Source organism: Schistocerca piceifrons, chromosome 9 (assembly GCF_021461385.2).
Source record: "Schistocerca piceifrons isolate TAMUIC-IGC-003096 chromosome 9, iqSchPice1.1, whole genome shotgun sequence".
Taxonomy (NCBI): Eukaryota; Metazoa; Arthropoda; class Insecta; order Orthoptera; family Acrididae; genus Schistocerca; species Schistocerca piceifrons.
Genome location: NC_060146.1, coordinates 27,932,071 through 27,948,317, shown reverse-complemented (window position 1 = coordinate 27,948,317; position 16,247 = coordinate 27,932,071). Strand labels below are relative to the sequence as shown.

Genomic DNA, 16,247 nt, shown 5'->3' with positions numbered 1-16,247 from the left:
CTCTTACTAAATTTAGTGTAGTTCCCAAATAAAGTACACTATGGGAAGATAGTCCTGTTAATAGGAAAAGCTAATCAATAGAGTTACCCTTTTTACAGGATGTGACCTGTGTTGTGTCTAATGGATAAGTAAATCAGACTATTCACTTCTTTTCCCAAGATCTTACCCAGCAGTTAGATAGAAATACAGTATGAATAATTTTATATTAAAGCTAGGATACCTCAGTTCCAAGTTCATTTAGTGGTTTGGTTTAAAACACATACTGGTTGCCAGCCTAACCAGGCAACGAAACAGTGAAGTATTGGAAAATCTGAAGTATGAATTTTGTCTACTTTCTTGCTACTGTTTAATTTGGTTCTTCAAATGAATATTACTCTATTTAAACAGTGTTGGACTACACCCTTATACATAACATTTTTAAAAGAGAGAAAACCCAGTAGATAGCACACACTTTCAATGCTGACCATTTCACTTCAAGAAAACCCCTTTCTTACTAGAATTTACTTGCAAAGGCTGTTACTCTTTAAACTAACTCTATAGCCTGTAGTCATTTAAAAGGTTCCAGTAATTTTGATTTACTCTGACTGAATGCTATGTAAGCAAATTTTTACTATAACACTTTGCAATAGTTAAGAAAACTTGTAAAACAAAAATAGTTTGTCTTTATTCCTGTGTAATGTACTAAAGCATGGATGTGTTATTACTCTAACTAAAATTTTCATCACGCCTTTCAGTGAAACAACTAAGACAACTTTTCTTCAACTGTTGCTCAAGATGAAAATATTTATAAACTCTTTAACTTTATGATCTAAAATTACATTTAAATTCGCCCTATTCAGTTTACTCTCTTCCACTACTGAGACGTAATTTCATTACTAGAGGATTTAGTCCCTCACACATATATCTCATCATTTACACAATTCCTCCTCAAGGACTACCACCTTAATGATGGTGGGGAGGTTTGTGTGTATTAGTGATCCACTGAGCTATGCTGGTGGGAGCTGTGCTCCCAGTAGGGTCACTCATACCAGACAGGTCACTTGGTGAGATTCCAGACAAAGAGCAGTCCCCCCAGGGGGCTCCTATCTTGGGAGTATGTGAGTGGCAACCACATGGACTCTTAGATAAGTCTGACATTACTTCTACTTACTTGTGTCAGGCTTCTTCTGTTTCCTTTCCTATCGGCCTCCCTTGACCAACTCTTAGTCTTTCAACCCCAACGGTATTAGGTTTTGAGGCCTTAGGGTGTCTTTCATTTCTCTTTTCTATTCCCAGCAATCAAAGGTTGGCAAAGGACCCTGGGGTCTGCCCAGGCAGCCAATACCTGTTTGCAGAAACAAAACATGTCCACTGAAGTTTGAGAAAGCAATCAGACCTCAAGGATTTCAATGCAGCTCTGCCAACAAACCCTACTCCCACATCCTAGAAGGCATGAGTCACAAGACCCCTAGACAATGCATAACACACAGTGGATACAGGCTACAAAGCCAATGGGCGAAGATGAAAATTGGACATATTTCCAGCACTTTTAAATAACCGGAACATATTGGCTAAGGGAGATAACCCCGAAAGGAAATCCTGGTCCTCCTAGAAGGGGCTTGAGCAGATGGTTGCTAACCAACTCCCAGGAAACACAGACAACTCCCAGTACCCAAATGAACCTCGGAAACAGGATGGTCTCAAAGGTAAATGATAAGGTTATGAAAAAGGACAAACAGAAATGGATAAATGGACACATCAAAGTAGCAACCTGGAATGTGAGAGGAATTTCCCAAAAGGAGGTAGAATTAGTAAATATATTAAGCAACAAGAATATTGATGCTGTAGCATTCACAGAAACTAAAAAGAAATTAAGAGGGAAAAATATGTAGGGGATTACATTATATTCTACAGTGGTGTTGAACAACATAAAAGAGCAAGCAAAGGTGTAGCACTAATCCTGCATTAAAAATGGGAAAAGCTGTTCAAGATTGTACATACATAAGTAATTTTTCGAATTTTGTGCACCACCATGTATCCTTGCTACTTCCACCTGCAACACTACGGAAAAGTTTCCTTATCCCTATCCAGATCCCAGTCCCACATACTGTTCCTTTGTTGTTGCTTGGCTCATGAAATCCCCCCTAATGGCCTTACCATCAAATTACCCATCTCTGGTTGCCACCCCTCCTTCCACAATGGCCACCTGTTCAGATTCCGCCAGTCCTTAGCCCTCACCAACATAGTCATGCAAAACCATATCAACCAAGCACAGTCCTCCTTGCGGTACCTTCTCTCCATCCACAAAATTCTCCTGCTATGTAATTCCTGGAATCCATGACTCTCACTGAAACACTTGCCCTGCAGGAAATTGAGCAACATGCACAATGCCACCTCAAAAAGCTCTCCATCCTATTCACTTCCTACTCCCGCCTCGGGGTACCACTATCCACCACTTCTACAACAACCTCCAAACCTCCCCCACACCCCCTCATAGCTTACAAAACCTGTCTCACAGACCTACTACACTTACCCCACCCTCCAAAACTCCCTCCCACCACCACACAGAACCCAGAACCTAAACAGACCCGCAACACAGTTATGAACCTTTCCTCCAGAAGCCTTAGTCCCACAGCCATGTCAGTCCTTTCCAAAGGCCTCACCTTTTGTCCCACTCCCAAATTCAACCATGCAGGACCAGTTAAAGACCTTCTCTCCTTCTCCCGGTCCCTCCAGTGGAAACACTTTTCGCAACCAACCCGACCAATCAGACTCAACCAGTGACCAACATTGAGCCTTGCCTAACTCAGTTCACTCCTCCATCCAACTGTGATCCACCCCCACTGCCTCCAAACCACCCCCTGTTAACTTTCCAGAATTTCTTAACCTCGAACCTTGCCTCAACATCATTACCCAAATCCCTCAACATGCAAAATAACCTTACATCCACAGAAAGAACCGCAGTACACCATCTAAAAACAGATCCTGACCTTATAATCCTACCTGCTAGCAAAGGCTCCACCACCGTTGTTTTGAACCACAAGGATTATGTGGCAGAAGGACTCCGTCAGCTGTCAGATACTTCCACCTACAAACCGTGCCACAGTGATCCCATTCCAGTAATCGAGCAGGATCTCCAGTCACTACTCAAATCCTTAGACCACATCCCAGAACCTCTCCCCAGAGTCCATCTCTCTACTTACCCCTACCACTCCCCGCACTCCCACCTTCTGCATGCTCCCTGAAGTCCATAAAGCCAACTACCCAGGACACCCCATTGTGGCCGGTTACTGTTCCCCCACTGAGAGAATCTCTGCTCTCGTAGACCAACACCTTCAACCTATTACCCAGAACCTATCCTCCTATATAAAAGATACCAACCATTTCCTCGACCGACTCTCCACAGTTCCTGTCCCTTTACCACATGGTACCCTGCTCATCACTATTGATGCCATCTCCCTGTACACCAACATTCCTAATGCCCATGGCCTTAATGCTATTGAACACTACCTTTCCAGACGCCCTATGCATTCCAAACCAACAACCTCCTTCCTAGTCTCCATGACCAACTATATCCTCACCCACAATTACTTCTCCTTTGAAGGCATTACCTACAAACAAATCTGCGGTACAGCTATGGGAACCCCGCATGGCACCATCCTATGCTAACCTATTCATGGGCCATTTAAAGGAATCCTTCCTAACAATCCAGAATCCTAAAGCCCTCACCTGGTTCAGATTCATTGATGACATCTTTGTTATCTGGATTGAAACCGAGGACACCTTATTCACATTCCTCCAGAAACTCAACAACTTCTTCCCCATTTGTTTCACCTGGTTCTACTCGACCCAACAAGCCACCTTCCTAGATGTTGACCTTCACCTCGGAGATGGCTACATCAGCACCTCCATCCTACTAACCACCGGCAATACGTCCACTTCGACAGCTGCCACCCATTCCATACCAATAAGTCCCTTCCATACAGCCTAGCCACTGCATCTGCAGTGACAAGCGGTCCCTCTCAAAATATACCGAGGGTCTCACTGAAGCCATCACTGACCATAATTATCCTCCCATCCTTGTACAGAAACAAATCTCCCATGCCTTATCTTCCCAGTCTCCCACCACCTTCCAAAGTCCCACAGTCCGGCCACAAACAAGCATTCCCCTTATAATTCAGTACCATCCAGGACTGGAGCAACTGAATTACATTCTCCTCCAGGGTTTTGATTACCTCTCATCGTGCCTTGAAATGAGAAATATCCTGCCCACTCTCTTTCCCACCCCTCCTACCGTGGTATTCCGCCATCCATCGAACCTACACAATATACTCGGTCCACCCTTACACAACCTCTGCTCCCTATCCCTTACCTCATGGCTCATACCCCTGTAATAGATCTAGATGCAAGATCTGTCCTATACATCCTCCTTCCACCACCTACTCCAGACCAGTCACTAACACCACCTATCCCATTAAAGGCAGGGCTACCTGTGAAACTAGTCATGTGATTTACAAGCTAAGCTGCAACCTCTGTGCTGCATTCTATGTAGGCATGACAACCAACAAGCTGTCTGTCTGCATGAACGGCCACCGACAAACTGTGGCCAAAAAACAAGTGGACCACCCTGTTGCTGAACACGCTGCCAAACATGGTATCCCTCATCTCAATGACTGCTTCACAGCCTGTGCCATATGGATCCTTCCCACCAACACCAGCTTTTCTGAATTGCGCAGGTTGGAACTTTCCCTGCAATACACCCTACGTTCCTGTAACTCTCCTGGCCTCAACTTTTGTTAGTCACTGTCCTCACCCATCCAGCCTTCTCCCTGTTCCCATTCCAGCACTACACAGCTGTCATTTCACTGCCACACCCAGTATTTTAATTTCTTTTTATTTATTTTATTTCTCTTCTTTCTGCTACTTACGCTCTCCCCCCTCCGCACCTTCTCTCCTGCCCTCCGTCTAAACTACAACACTTCACTTTCTGCCACTCCCACCATACTATCCCTCTCCCTCCCTGCCACAGCCTCCTCCTTACCCCCACCCAGTTGCCACTCCCATCATGCACTGGTTGGTGCTGCTGTTCGCAGTGTGGTTTCAGCTCTCTGAGACTGCAGATGTGTGTGCAAGTTGCGTTTACGTGAGTGTGTGTGTTGGCATATGTGTATGTGTCTACTGCTGACAATGGCCATAATGGCTGAAAGCTTTAATTGTTTGAATCTTTTTGTTGTGCCTATAGCGACTCAGCATCTCCGCTATATGGTGAGTAGCAACTTTCCTTCCTGGTATTGTTAAGTGAATGAATACTTAGTTAGGCTGAAACCGGTAAGGGATAATGCCACCTTTATAAGTGTGTATGCATCTGAAGAAGGGGAAAAAGCTGAGTCTGAAAGCTTCTATGAAGAACTACAGAATACTATGAGTAAATACAGTGCTACTGGTCAGATTATTATGATGGGTGATTTCAATGACAGAAGAGGAAATATCCCAGTAACAAACATTATAGGTACATTTGGAGAACCAATATGTAATGAAAAGGGAAAATTACTAACAGATTTTGCCACTTACAACAATTTAAAAGTCACAAATTCACGTCTTTTAAGAAAAGGGATATACACAAGTAAACTTGGGCCATTAGAGGTCTTAGATCAATAATTGACTACATCTTAGTAAATGATAAGCTAGCGGGCCAAGTAAGGGATACAAGAGTTTATAGAGGACAAGATATAGGATCAGATCATTTCTTACAAATATGTAGAATAGATCTTTTTACAAAATGGAAGAAAATAATGAAACAAGTAACAAAGCATTTATAAGGTATGTTTGCTTGAAGAGGTCAGTATCAGACACGTGTACCAAAGGAGATTAAATGAAGAACTAGCAAACTTACAAACTAAAGACAATATAGAAGAAGAATGGCAAATTCTGAAGAATACTGTATGCAGAGTAGCAGGAGAAAAGAATACGGAAAAGAGAAGGCCTAAAAATTTGGAATGAGATATAATGAAAGCTGTCAAAGAAAAATAGGATACATGTATAAAATACTTAAGCAACCCCATTATTGAGAACAAACAATACTATAGGGAGAAAAGAAATAATGCTAAATGCGTAGTAAGGAAAGCACACCAGGAACACTGGGATAGGTTTATCTCTAATACCGAACATGATATCCACGGAAGACAACAAATGGCATATAAGGTTTTAAAACCTTAAACACAACAGAAAGAGAGAAGATACAAATACATAGTATTGAAGAAGAACAGTGGATAAATCATTACAGCGAATTGTGGTATGATCATACAGCACAAGAAACTGAAACTGAATAACTATATGAGAAAGGATTAGATGAAATACAGCCTGACGAAGTAACATCTGCACTAACATCACTTAAGAACATAAAAACAACAGGAAAAAGAGGGCATTAATGCTGAATTATTAAAATATGGAGGAATGATGCTACACCAACGACTGCTACATCTCTTGAACGACTGTTGGAAGAAGAAGAGTATTCCCAAAGACTGGAAAACAGCTAGAGTGATATCAGTCTTGAAAAAAGGAGATAAAAGTCTATGCAGTAATTACAGAGGAATAAGTTTACTGGACTGAGCATGCAAGATGTATGCAAAGATTTTAAATAGAGGACTTCAAAACGTAGCAGAAGCAGTACTGCATGAGGAACAAATGGGTTTTAGGAAAGGATGCTCCACAATAGATGCAGTTTTTATTCTACAGCAAATAATAGAAAAATGGAGAGAGTATAATAAAGAAACACACATTGCTTTTATTGACTTTAAAAGAGCTTTAGACCACGTCAATAGACAGAAACTTTGGGAAATAATGACGAATCACAGATATCCAAAGCATAAGAAATCTATATCAAGACACTAATATCACTCTAGATCTCAATGGTAAAACAACTAATGAGGTACCAACTAACAAAGGGGTACGACAAGGCTGCTGCATCTCTCCAACTGTGTTCAACATCTACATCAATGAAGTAATACATATATGGAAATCAGAATTTCAGATAGGAACATTCTTTTAAATAATTTACTATATGCTGATGATGCAGCGATCCTAGCAGATAAGGAAGATGACCTTCAGAAAGGAGTCTACTTGCTAAAACAAATAAGTGCAAAATTTAACATGGAAATTTCAAAAGAAAAAACTAAGACAACGGCATTCATGGGGAAAGGACCAATCGGAACCAAAATAGTGATAGATCAGAAGATTTTAGAGCAAGTAAACCATTTCAGTTACCTCAGATGTGAAATGAGATATGGCTACAGCAGAGATATTGAAATTAAGCTCAGTAAATCCTGTCGGGTATGTGGAACAATCAACAGGAACCTAAAAACAAAACCAGGAAACATACTCAAATTAAATTTTACAAAACTGTTGCAGTTCCCACACTGCTCTATGGAAGTGAGACATGGGTGATTACCAAGAGGCAAGAAAGCCATATTCAGGCACAAGAAATGAAATTTCATAAAGGCGTTAAATGTTGCACAAGAGAAGACAGGCCAAGAAATCAATATATTAGAGAAGAACTGCAAATCTTTGGTCTCAATGATAAAATGTCAGATTACAGAAGGAAATGAAATGAACATCTACAAAGAATGGAGAGTGAGAGACTTCCCTTAAAGGAAAGAAATTATAAGTGCCACGAGAGAAGAGACAGAGGAAGACCACGACAGAAATGGGTACTGTAACAGGCAGTTCCTGCCTAATACCTGAAGAGAAGATGAAGATGATTTGCACAATTAAATGATCCCTCTTTATATTAACTTGGCACTTCATAGGTCTGTAAAACAGGACACTCGGATTAATCAAACACGAGGAGCGAACCCTATATAGTTGTATGACTAGGATGAAATAACAGGGTGAATCAGTTTCTTTAAAGTTCAGGAATGATTATTCACTAATAAAACACAGTTTAAATTAATGGTTCACACTGTAGAAAAGTAGAATAATAAAAAAAAATCTTGCCTGGTGGCTGTAGGCCTGGGTGTGGCGAACAGTTACGGCAGCTGCACTACCCACAGTACGGCCTGCAAGTGTCTTGCTGTACCGGCTCGATTTCTCTTCTTGGCATCATTCAGTTTTACGTGCAGTAACCCAACAACTCGCAGCTATACCGTAAGCCACTTGCAGTCTTCATCCGAGGCATTTTTATCCAAATTCACAGGTAAAGATTCTCCTGCTCACAAGGGTGTTGCCTCAGTCACTGCTGCTTACAGACTGTGTGACTGACTTCCCACACTTGCTCTAGATAGCACACCAGTTCTCCCTTGTCACTTTTTCCATCCCCAGAGCCACTTTCATTTCAAACAAAACCGCACCGTCTTTCACGTAACACCTATGCATTACATTATTCCTAATTGTGACCATTTCTTACAATTGCCAAATTTACATCAGCATGAATAGTTTATACATAGATAATTTAAGATACAATATGTCATCAGAAATTTAACATAATAAAAACTACACATACGTTACTCACATGCAAGGAACTTTCCTTTACATATACAGAAAATGTAGTTCCAATACACGAAAATTTTAAAGCAAAATGTTATAAAAAATTTAGATGAACTGTAAACTAGTAGTGTTATAGATTCCTTGATGCCTCAGGAAGTGTCCTATCAACCAACCCCTTCTTTGTACCATAAATTTCTTCACCAGTTCGATTCGGTGCCTCATTGTTAATCAGTGTACACATCTAATCTTCAGCTTTCTTCTGCAGCCCGTCATTTCAAAAGCTTGTATTCTCTTCTGTTTGAATTGCTTATCATCTGTGTTTCACTTCCATACGAGGTCACCTTCAGAAAAGATGTTTTAATATTTAAATTTATCTGAATAAATTTTCACTCCACAGTGGAGTGTGTGCTGATTGATTCTGCTGACTGATCTATCTGAGCAAGACTATGGAAAGTAAGTGATGAGGTACTGGCATAAATAAATGTGTGAGGGTGAGTTGTGCACACAAAGCTCAGTTGTTACAGCACTTGCCTGTGAAAGGACAAAGTCTACATCTACATCTACATCTACATTTATATCCCGCAAGCCACCCAACGGTGTGTGGCGGAGGGCACTTAAAGTGCCACTGTCATTACCTCCCTTTCCTGTTCCACTCGCGTATGGTTCGCGAGAAGAACAACTGCCGGAAAGCCTCCATGCACGCTGGAATCTCTCTTATTTTACATTTGTGATCTCCTCAGGAGGTATAAGTTGGGGGAAGCAATATATTCGATACCGCATCCTGAAACACACCCTCTCAAAACCTGGACAGCAAGCTACACCACGATGCAGAGTGCCTCTCTTGCAGAGTCTTCCACTTGAGTTTGCTAAACATCTCCGAAACGCTATCACGGTTACCAAATAACCCAGTGACGAAACGCGCCGCTCTTCTTTGGATCTTCTCTATCTCCTCCGTCAACCCGATCTGGTACGTATCCCACACTGATGAGCAATACTCAAGTATAGGTCGAACGAGTGTTTCGTAAGCCACCTCCTTTGTTGATGGACTACATTTTCTAAGCACTCTCCCAATGAATCTCAACCTGGTACCCGCCTTACCAACAATTAATTTTATATGATCATTCCACTTCAAATCGTTCCGCACGCATACTCCCAGATATTTTACAGAAGTAACTGCTACCAGTGTTTGTTCCGCTATCGTATAATCATGCAATAAAGGATCCTTCTTTCTATGTATTCGCAATACATTACATTTGTCTATGTAAAGGGTCAGTTGCCACTCCCTGCACCAAGTGCCTATCTGCTGCAGATCTTCCTGCATTTCGCTACAATTTTCTAATGCTGCAACTTCTCTGTATACTACAGCATAATCCGTGAAAAGCCGCATGGAACTTCCGACACTATCTACTAGGTCATTTATATATATTGTGAAAAGCAATGGTCCCATAACACTCCCCTGTGGCACACCAGAGGTTACTTTGTCTGTAGACGTCTCTCCATTGAGAACAACATGCTGTGTTCTGTTTGCTAAAAACTCTTCAATCCAGCCACACAGCTGGTCTGATATTCCGTAGGCTCTTACTTTGTTTATCAGGCGACAGTGCGGAACTGTATCGAACGCCTTCCGGAAGTCAAGGAAAATAGAATCTACCTGGGAGCCTGTATCTAATATTTTCTGGGTCTCATGAACAAATCAAGCCAGTTGGGTCTCTCACAATTGCTGTTTCCGGAGTCCATGTTGATTCCTACAGAGTAGATTCTGGGTTTCCAGAAACGATGTGATACACTAGCAAAAAACATGTTCTAAAATTCTGCAACAGATCGACGTCAGAGATATAGGTCTATAGTTTTGCGCATCTGCTCGACGACCCTTCTTGAAGACTGGGAATACGTGTGCTCTTTATCCAATCATTTGGAACCTTCCGTTCCTCTAGAGAGTTGCGGTACACGGCTGTTAGAAGGGGGGCAAGTTCTTTCGCGTACTCTGTGTAGAATCGAATTGGTATGCCGTCAGGTCCAGTGGACTTTCCTCTGTTGAGTGACTCCAGTTGCTTTTCTATTCCTTGGACACTTATTTCGATGTCAGCCATTTTTTCGTTTGTGTGAGGATTTAGAGAAGGAACTGCAGTGCGGTCTTCCTCTATGAAACAGCTTTGGAAAAAGGTGTTTAGTATTTCAGCTTTACGCATGTCATCCTCTGTTTCAATGCCATCATCATCCCGGAGTGTCTGGATATGCTGTTTCGAGCCACTTACTGATTTAACGTAAGACCAGAACTTCCTAGGATTTTCTGTCAAGTCGGTACATAGAATTTTACTTTCGAATTCACTGAATGCTTCACGCACAGCCCTCCTTACGCTAACTTTGACATCGTTTAGCTTCTGTTTGTCTGAGAGGTTTTGGCTGCGTTTAAACTTGGAGTGAAGCTCTCTTTGCTTTCTCAGTAGTTTCCTAACTTTGTTGTTGTACCACGGTGGGTTTTTCCCATCCCTCACAGTTTTACTCAGCACGTACCTGTCTAAAACGCATTTCATGATTGCCTTGAACTTTTCCATAAACACTCAACATTGTCAGTGTCGGAACAGAAATTTTCGTTTTGATCTGTTAGGTAGTCTGAAATCTGCCTTCTATTACTCTTGCTAAACAGATAAACCTTCCTCCCTTTTTTTATATTCCTATTAACTTCCATATTCAGGGATGCTGCAATGACCTTATGATCACTGATTCCCTGTTCTGCACGTACAGAGTCGAAAAGTTTGGGTCTGTTTGTTATCAGTAGGTCCAAGATATTATCTCCACGAGTCGGTTCTCTGTTTAATTGCTCGAGGTAATTTTCAGATAGTGCACTCAGTATAATGTCACTCAATGCTCTGTCCCTACCACCCATCCTAAACATCTGAGTGTCGCAGTCTATATCTGGTAAATTGAAATCTCCTCCTAAGACTATAACATGCTTAGGAAATTTATGTCAAATGTATTCCAGATTTTCTCTCAGTTGTTCTGCCACTAATGCTGCTGAGTCGGGAGGTCGGTAAAAGGAGCCAATTATTAATTTAGCTCGGTTGTTGAGTGTAACATCCACCCATAATAATTCACAGGAACTATCCACTTCTACCTCACTACAGGATAAGCTACTACTAACAGCGACAAACACGCCACCGCCGGTTGCATGCGATCTATCCTTTCTAAACACCGTCTGTGCCTTTGTAAAAATTTCGGCAGAATTTATCTCTGGCTTCAGCCAGCTTTCCATATCTATTATGATTTCAGCTTTCTATCAGTGCTTGAAGTTCCAGTACTTTACCAACGCAGCTTCGACAGTTTACAATTACAATACCGATCGCTGCTTGGTCCCCGCTTATCCTGACTTTGCCCCGCACCCGTTGAGGCTTTTGCCCTTTCTGTACTTGCCCGAGGCCATCTAACCTAAAAAACCGCCCAGTCCACGCCACACAACCCCTGCTACCCGTGTAGCCACCTGCTGCATGTAGTGGACTCCTGACCTATCCAGCAGAACCCGAAAGCCCACCACACTATGGCGCAAGTCAAGGAATCTGCAGCCCACACGGTCGCAGAATCGTCTCAGCCTCTGATACAGACCCTCCACTCGGCTCTGTACCAAAGCTCCATAGTCAGTCCTGTCTAGGCGCTTCAGTCCAGGACCGCGCGACTGCTACGGTTGCAGGTTCGAATCCTGCCTCGGGCATGGATGTGGGTGATGTCCTTAGGTTAGTTAGGTTTAAGTAGCTCTAAGTTCTAGGTGACTGATGACCTCAGATGTTAAGTCCCATAGTACTCAGAACCATTTGAACCATCAGTCCTGTCGACGATGCTGCAAGTGGTGAGCTCTGCTTTCATCCCGCTAGTGAGACTGGCAGTCTTCACGAAATCAGATAGCCGCCGGAAGCCAGAGAGGATTTCCTCTGATCCATAGCAACACACATTGTTGGTGCCAACATGAGCGACCACCTGCAGATGGGTGCACCCTGTACCCTTCATGGCATCCGGAAGACCCTTTCCACATCTGGAATGACTCCCCCCGGTATGCACACAGAGTGTATATTGGTTTTCTTTCCCTCTCTTGCTGCCATATCCCTAAGGGACCCCATTACGCGCCTGACGTTGGAACTCCCAACTACCAGTAAGCCCACCCTCTGCGACCGCTTGGATCTTGCAGACTGAGGGGCAACCTCTGGAACAGGCTGGAACAGGACAAGCAGCCATGTCCGGGCAAAGATCAGTATCAGCTGGAGACAGAGCCTGAAACCGGTTCGTCAGACAAACTGGAGAGGCCTTACGTTCAGCCCTCTGGAATGTCTTTTGCCCCCATACTTGAGTCCTGGTCTGGGTCACTGTTCCAATTTGCCATAAAGTGGACACTTATATTTTACGTCAACAAATTTCACTTTACCAGAAATGATTTTCTTGCTATTGCGAGATGGCTTGCTTCAAGAGTCATTATCAGTTAGATTCCAAAATAACAAAACTAATCTACTTCCAGTGTCTTGTTTCTTGATCTAATTCCCTCAGCACCACCTGATTTTATTCAGCTATACTGCATTACCTCCATTTTACTTCTTTTGTTTTATGAAGTATTTACAAAAAAAAACCTGTTCCAGGATTATTCATCAGAAAACTTCATCGGATGTAGCACATTCAATATTGAGAAGACTGAGGATGAGGAAAATGAGGAGGCAGTGAGAGAGGACCACATGGAGGTAAGTCGTGTCGTGTTCCCTGTGGCCTGCACATCATTGGTGTCTTGCTGACAGTAGTGTAAAACAGAGGAAAGTCAAGATTTGTATCAAGTACTTGCCAGTAGAATGTTAGCTTTGCTTTTGAATCTTCAGGCTAAAGTAGTCTAGTGGAAAGGAACGTTCAGTAACAAAACAATGAACAGTTGTAAAGCAAGATGGCAGCGTATACACAAACTGTGGTAAATTGCTCTGTAAATTTTGAGTTATTATCATCAGTAAAGTGTTGTTCATGTGATATTATAGTGGAAAAAGGTATCAGAGCATGGTCACTAATGCATAAATGGTACCACTCAAGTTGTTTTGTGAAATTAAACTCTGATAAAATCTCGTGCGATTGTGGTCAACTGTGTAACAGTCTCCAAGTAGCAACGGAAATGTGCAGTGCCGGAATTGAACTAACATTAGCTTTATTGTGATATAAATGCAGCTAGAAAATACATAGAATTTGTGGAAAATCTAAAGCAAGTATTGAGGAATCCTCATGAAAACTGTGAATCAGAAAGTGATTACAGCAGGCCTAGATCTATAAAACTACAGAACAATTTCGCCATTCTAGATCGTGTAAAAGCAAACAAGGAAGACTTTAATGATAATGATTGCCATCTAACAGACACTGCTGATATACGAAAATATAGAAATAGCATTGCCCCAAGAGGCAGTAATGACAGAAATACATATATTAGGAAATCCAAGTTAGTTGTTTACTCAGACAGTCATGGTCGCGATCTCGCAAAAATCTTGCAAAACGAACACAATCTTAGAGCTGCCAGCTATATAAAACCTGGGGCCCCTGTGAACGAAGTTATCAGGAACATACATCCTGATAACACTACACAAGAAAATCGGGTTTTAGTTATAATTGGTGGTGCAAACGATGTTTATTGCAATGAACTAAAACGTGCCATCCAGGACGTCCGGAAATCCCTAGATACAGTGAAAAATGAAAGTGTAATAGTGACTGGAATACCACACAGATATGACCTAATAGAAAAGTCATGTGTCAACCAGGAAATTATTAAGGCCAACAGCCAATTTCGCATAATATGCAAAGCATACAGAAACACAAACTTCCTAGATGTGAAATTCTTAGAAAGGAAACACTTCACCAGGCATGGTATGTATTTAAATGTTCATGGGAAAAAGTTCATAGGTTCTAGAATAAATGAGATGGCTGAGATAATGTACACAAAAACATCATCATGCCTATTATTGTATCAACTCAAACGGAGAAGCCATCTCATCACAGATGATACCAACAACAAAAAAGCAGCTGAACAAACACAACCAATAGCAGTTGCACAAAATGCAGCAGTACAAACAATAATCGAAGCAGAAATGCCAACAGCATCACCATCAACAGCAGCATCACAGACAGCAGTAACACCAGAAATCCCAGCAATAGCAGGAGCAGCAGCAGACATGGAAAACCATCCATGGGGCAGAAAGTAGATGGAGAAGGGCACCTCCTTCCCATCTAAAGGATTTTTTAATTGCAGATATGACGAAGAAGAAGCCACCAAGATGGTGTTGTTGTTGTTGTGGTCTTCAGTCCTGAGACTGGTTTGATGCAGCTCTCCATACTACTCTATCCTGTGCAAGCTTCTTCATCTCCCAGTACCTACTGCAACCTACATCCTTCTGAATCTGCTTAGTGTATTCATCTCTTGGTCTCCCTCTACGATTTTTACCCTCCACCCTGCCATCCAGTACTAAATTGATGATCCCTTGATGCCTCAGAACATGTCCTACCAACAGATCCCTTCTTCTAGTCAAGTTGTGCCGCAAACTTCTCCCCAATCCTATTCAATACCTCCTCATTAGTTATGTGATCTTCCCATCTAATCTTCAACATTCTTCTGTAGCACCACATTTCGAAAGCTTCTATTCTCTTCTTGTCCAAACTAGTTATCGTCCATGTTTCACTTCCATACATGGCTACGTTCCATACAAATACTTTCAGAAGCGACTTCCTGACACTTAAATCAATACTCGATGTTAACAAATTTCTCTTCTCCAGAAACACTTTCCTTGCCATTCTCTCTACTTCGACCATTGTCAGTTATTTTGCTCCTCAAATAGAAAAACTCCTTTACTACTTTAAGTGTCTCATTTCCTAATCTAATTCCCTTAGCATCACCAGACTTAATTCGACTACATTCCATAATCCTCGTTTTGCTTTTGTTGATGTTCATTTTATACCCTCCTTTCATGACACTGTCCATTCCGTTCAACTGCTCTTCCAAGTCCTTTGCTGCCTCTGATAGAATTACAATGTCATCGGCGAACCTCAAAGTTTTTATTCCTTCTCCATGGATTTTAATACCTACTCTGAATTTTTCTTTGGTTTCCTCCACTGCTTGCTCAATATACAGATTGAATAACATCGGGGATAGGCTACAACCCTGTCTCACTCCCTTCCCAACCACTGCTTCCCTTTTGTGCCTCTTGACTCTAATAACTGCCATCTGGTTTCTGTACAAATTGTAAATAGCCTTTCGCTCTCTGTATTTTATCCCTGCCACCTTCAGAATTTGAAAGAGAGTATTTCAGTCAACATTGTCAAAAGCTTTCTCTAAGTCTGCAAATGCTAGAAATGTAGGTTAGCCTTTCCTTAATCTAGCTTCTACGATAAGTCGTAGGGTCAGTAGTGCCTCACGTGTTCCAACATTTCTACGGAATCCAAACTGATCTTCCCCGAGGTCAGCTACTACCAGTTTTACCATTCGTCTGTAGAGAAAACGTGTTAGTATTTTGTATCCGTGACTTATTAGACTGATTGTTCGGTAATTTTCACATCTGTCGGCACCTGCTTTCTTTGGGATCGGAGTTATTGTATTCTTCTTGATGTCTGAGGGTATTTCGCCTGTCTCATATATCTTGCTCACCAGATGGTAGGGTTTTGTCAGGACTGGCTCTCCCAAGGCCGTCAGTAGTTCTAATGGAATGTTGTCTACTCCTGGGGCCTTGTTTCGACTAAGGGTCTTGCAGTGCTCTGTCAAACTCTTCACGCAGTATCGTATCTCCCATTTC

At 41.9% G+C, this 16,247-nt stretch overlaps 1 protein-coding gene across 1 annotated transcript in view; it reads left to right on the top strand.

The window, feature by feature from the left end:
- LOC124717290 (zinc finger protein 771-like) overlaps positions 1–16,247 on the top strand; it is a 199,979-nt gene that overhangs the window by 89,238 nt on the left and 94,494 nt on the right. The window contains exon 5 of the mRNA XM_047244103.1: positions 13,080–13,178. Within this exon, the coding sequence (XP_047100059.1) occupies positions 13,080–13,178 (99 nt within the window). The remainder of the gene's footprint in view (positions 1–13,079; positions 13,179–16,247) is intronic.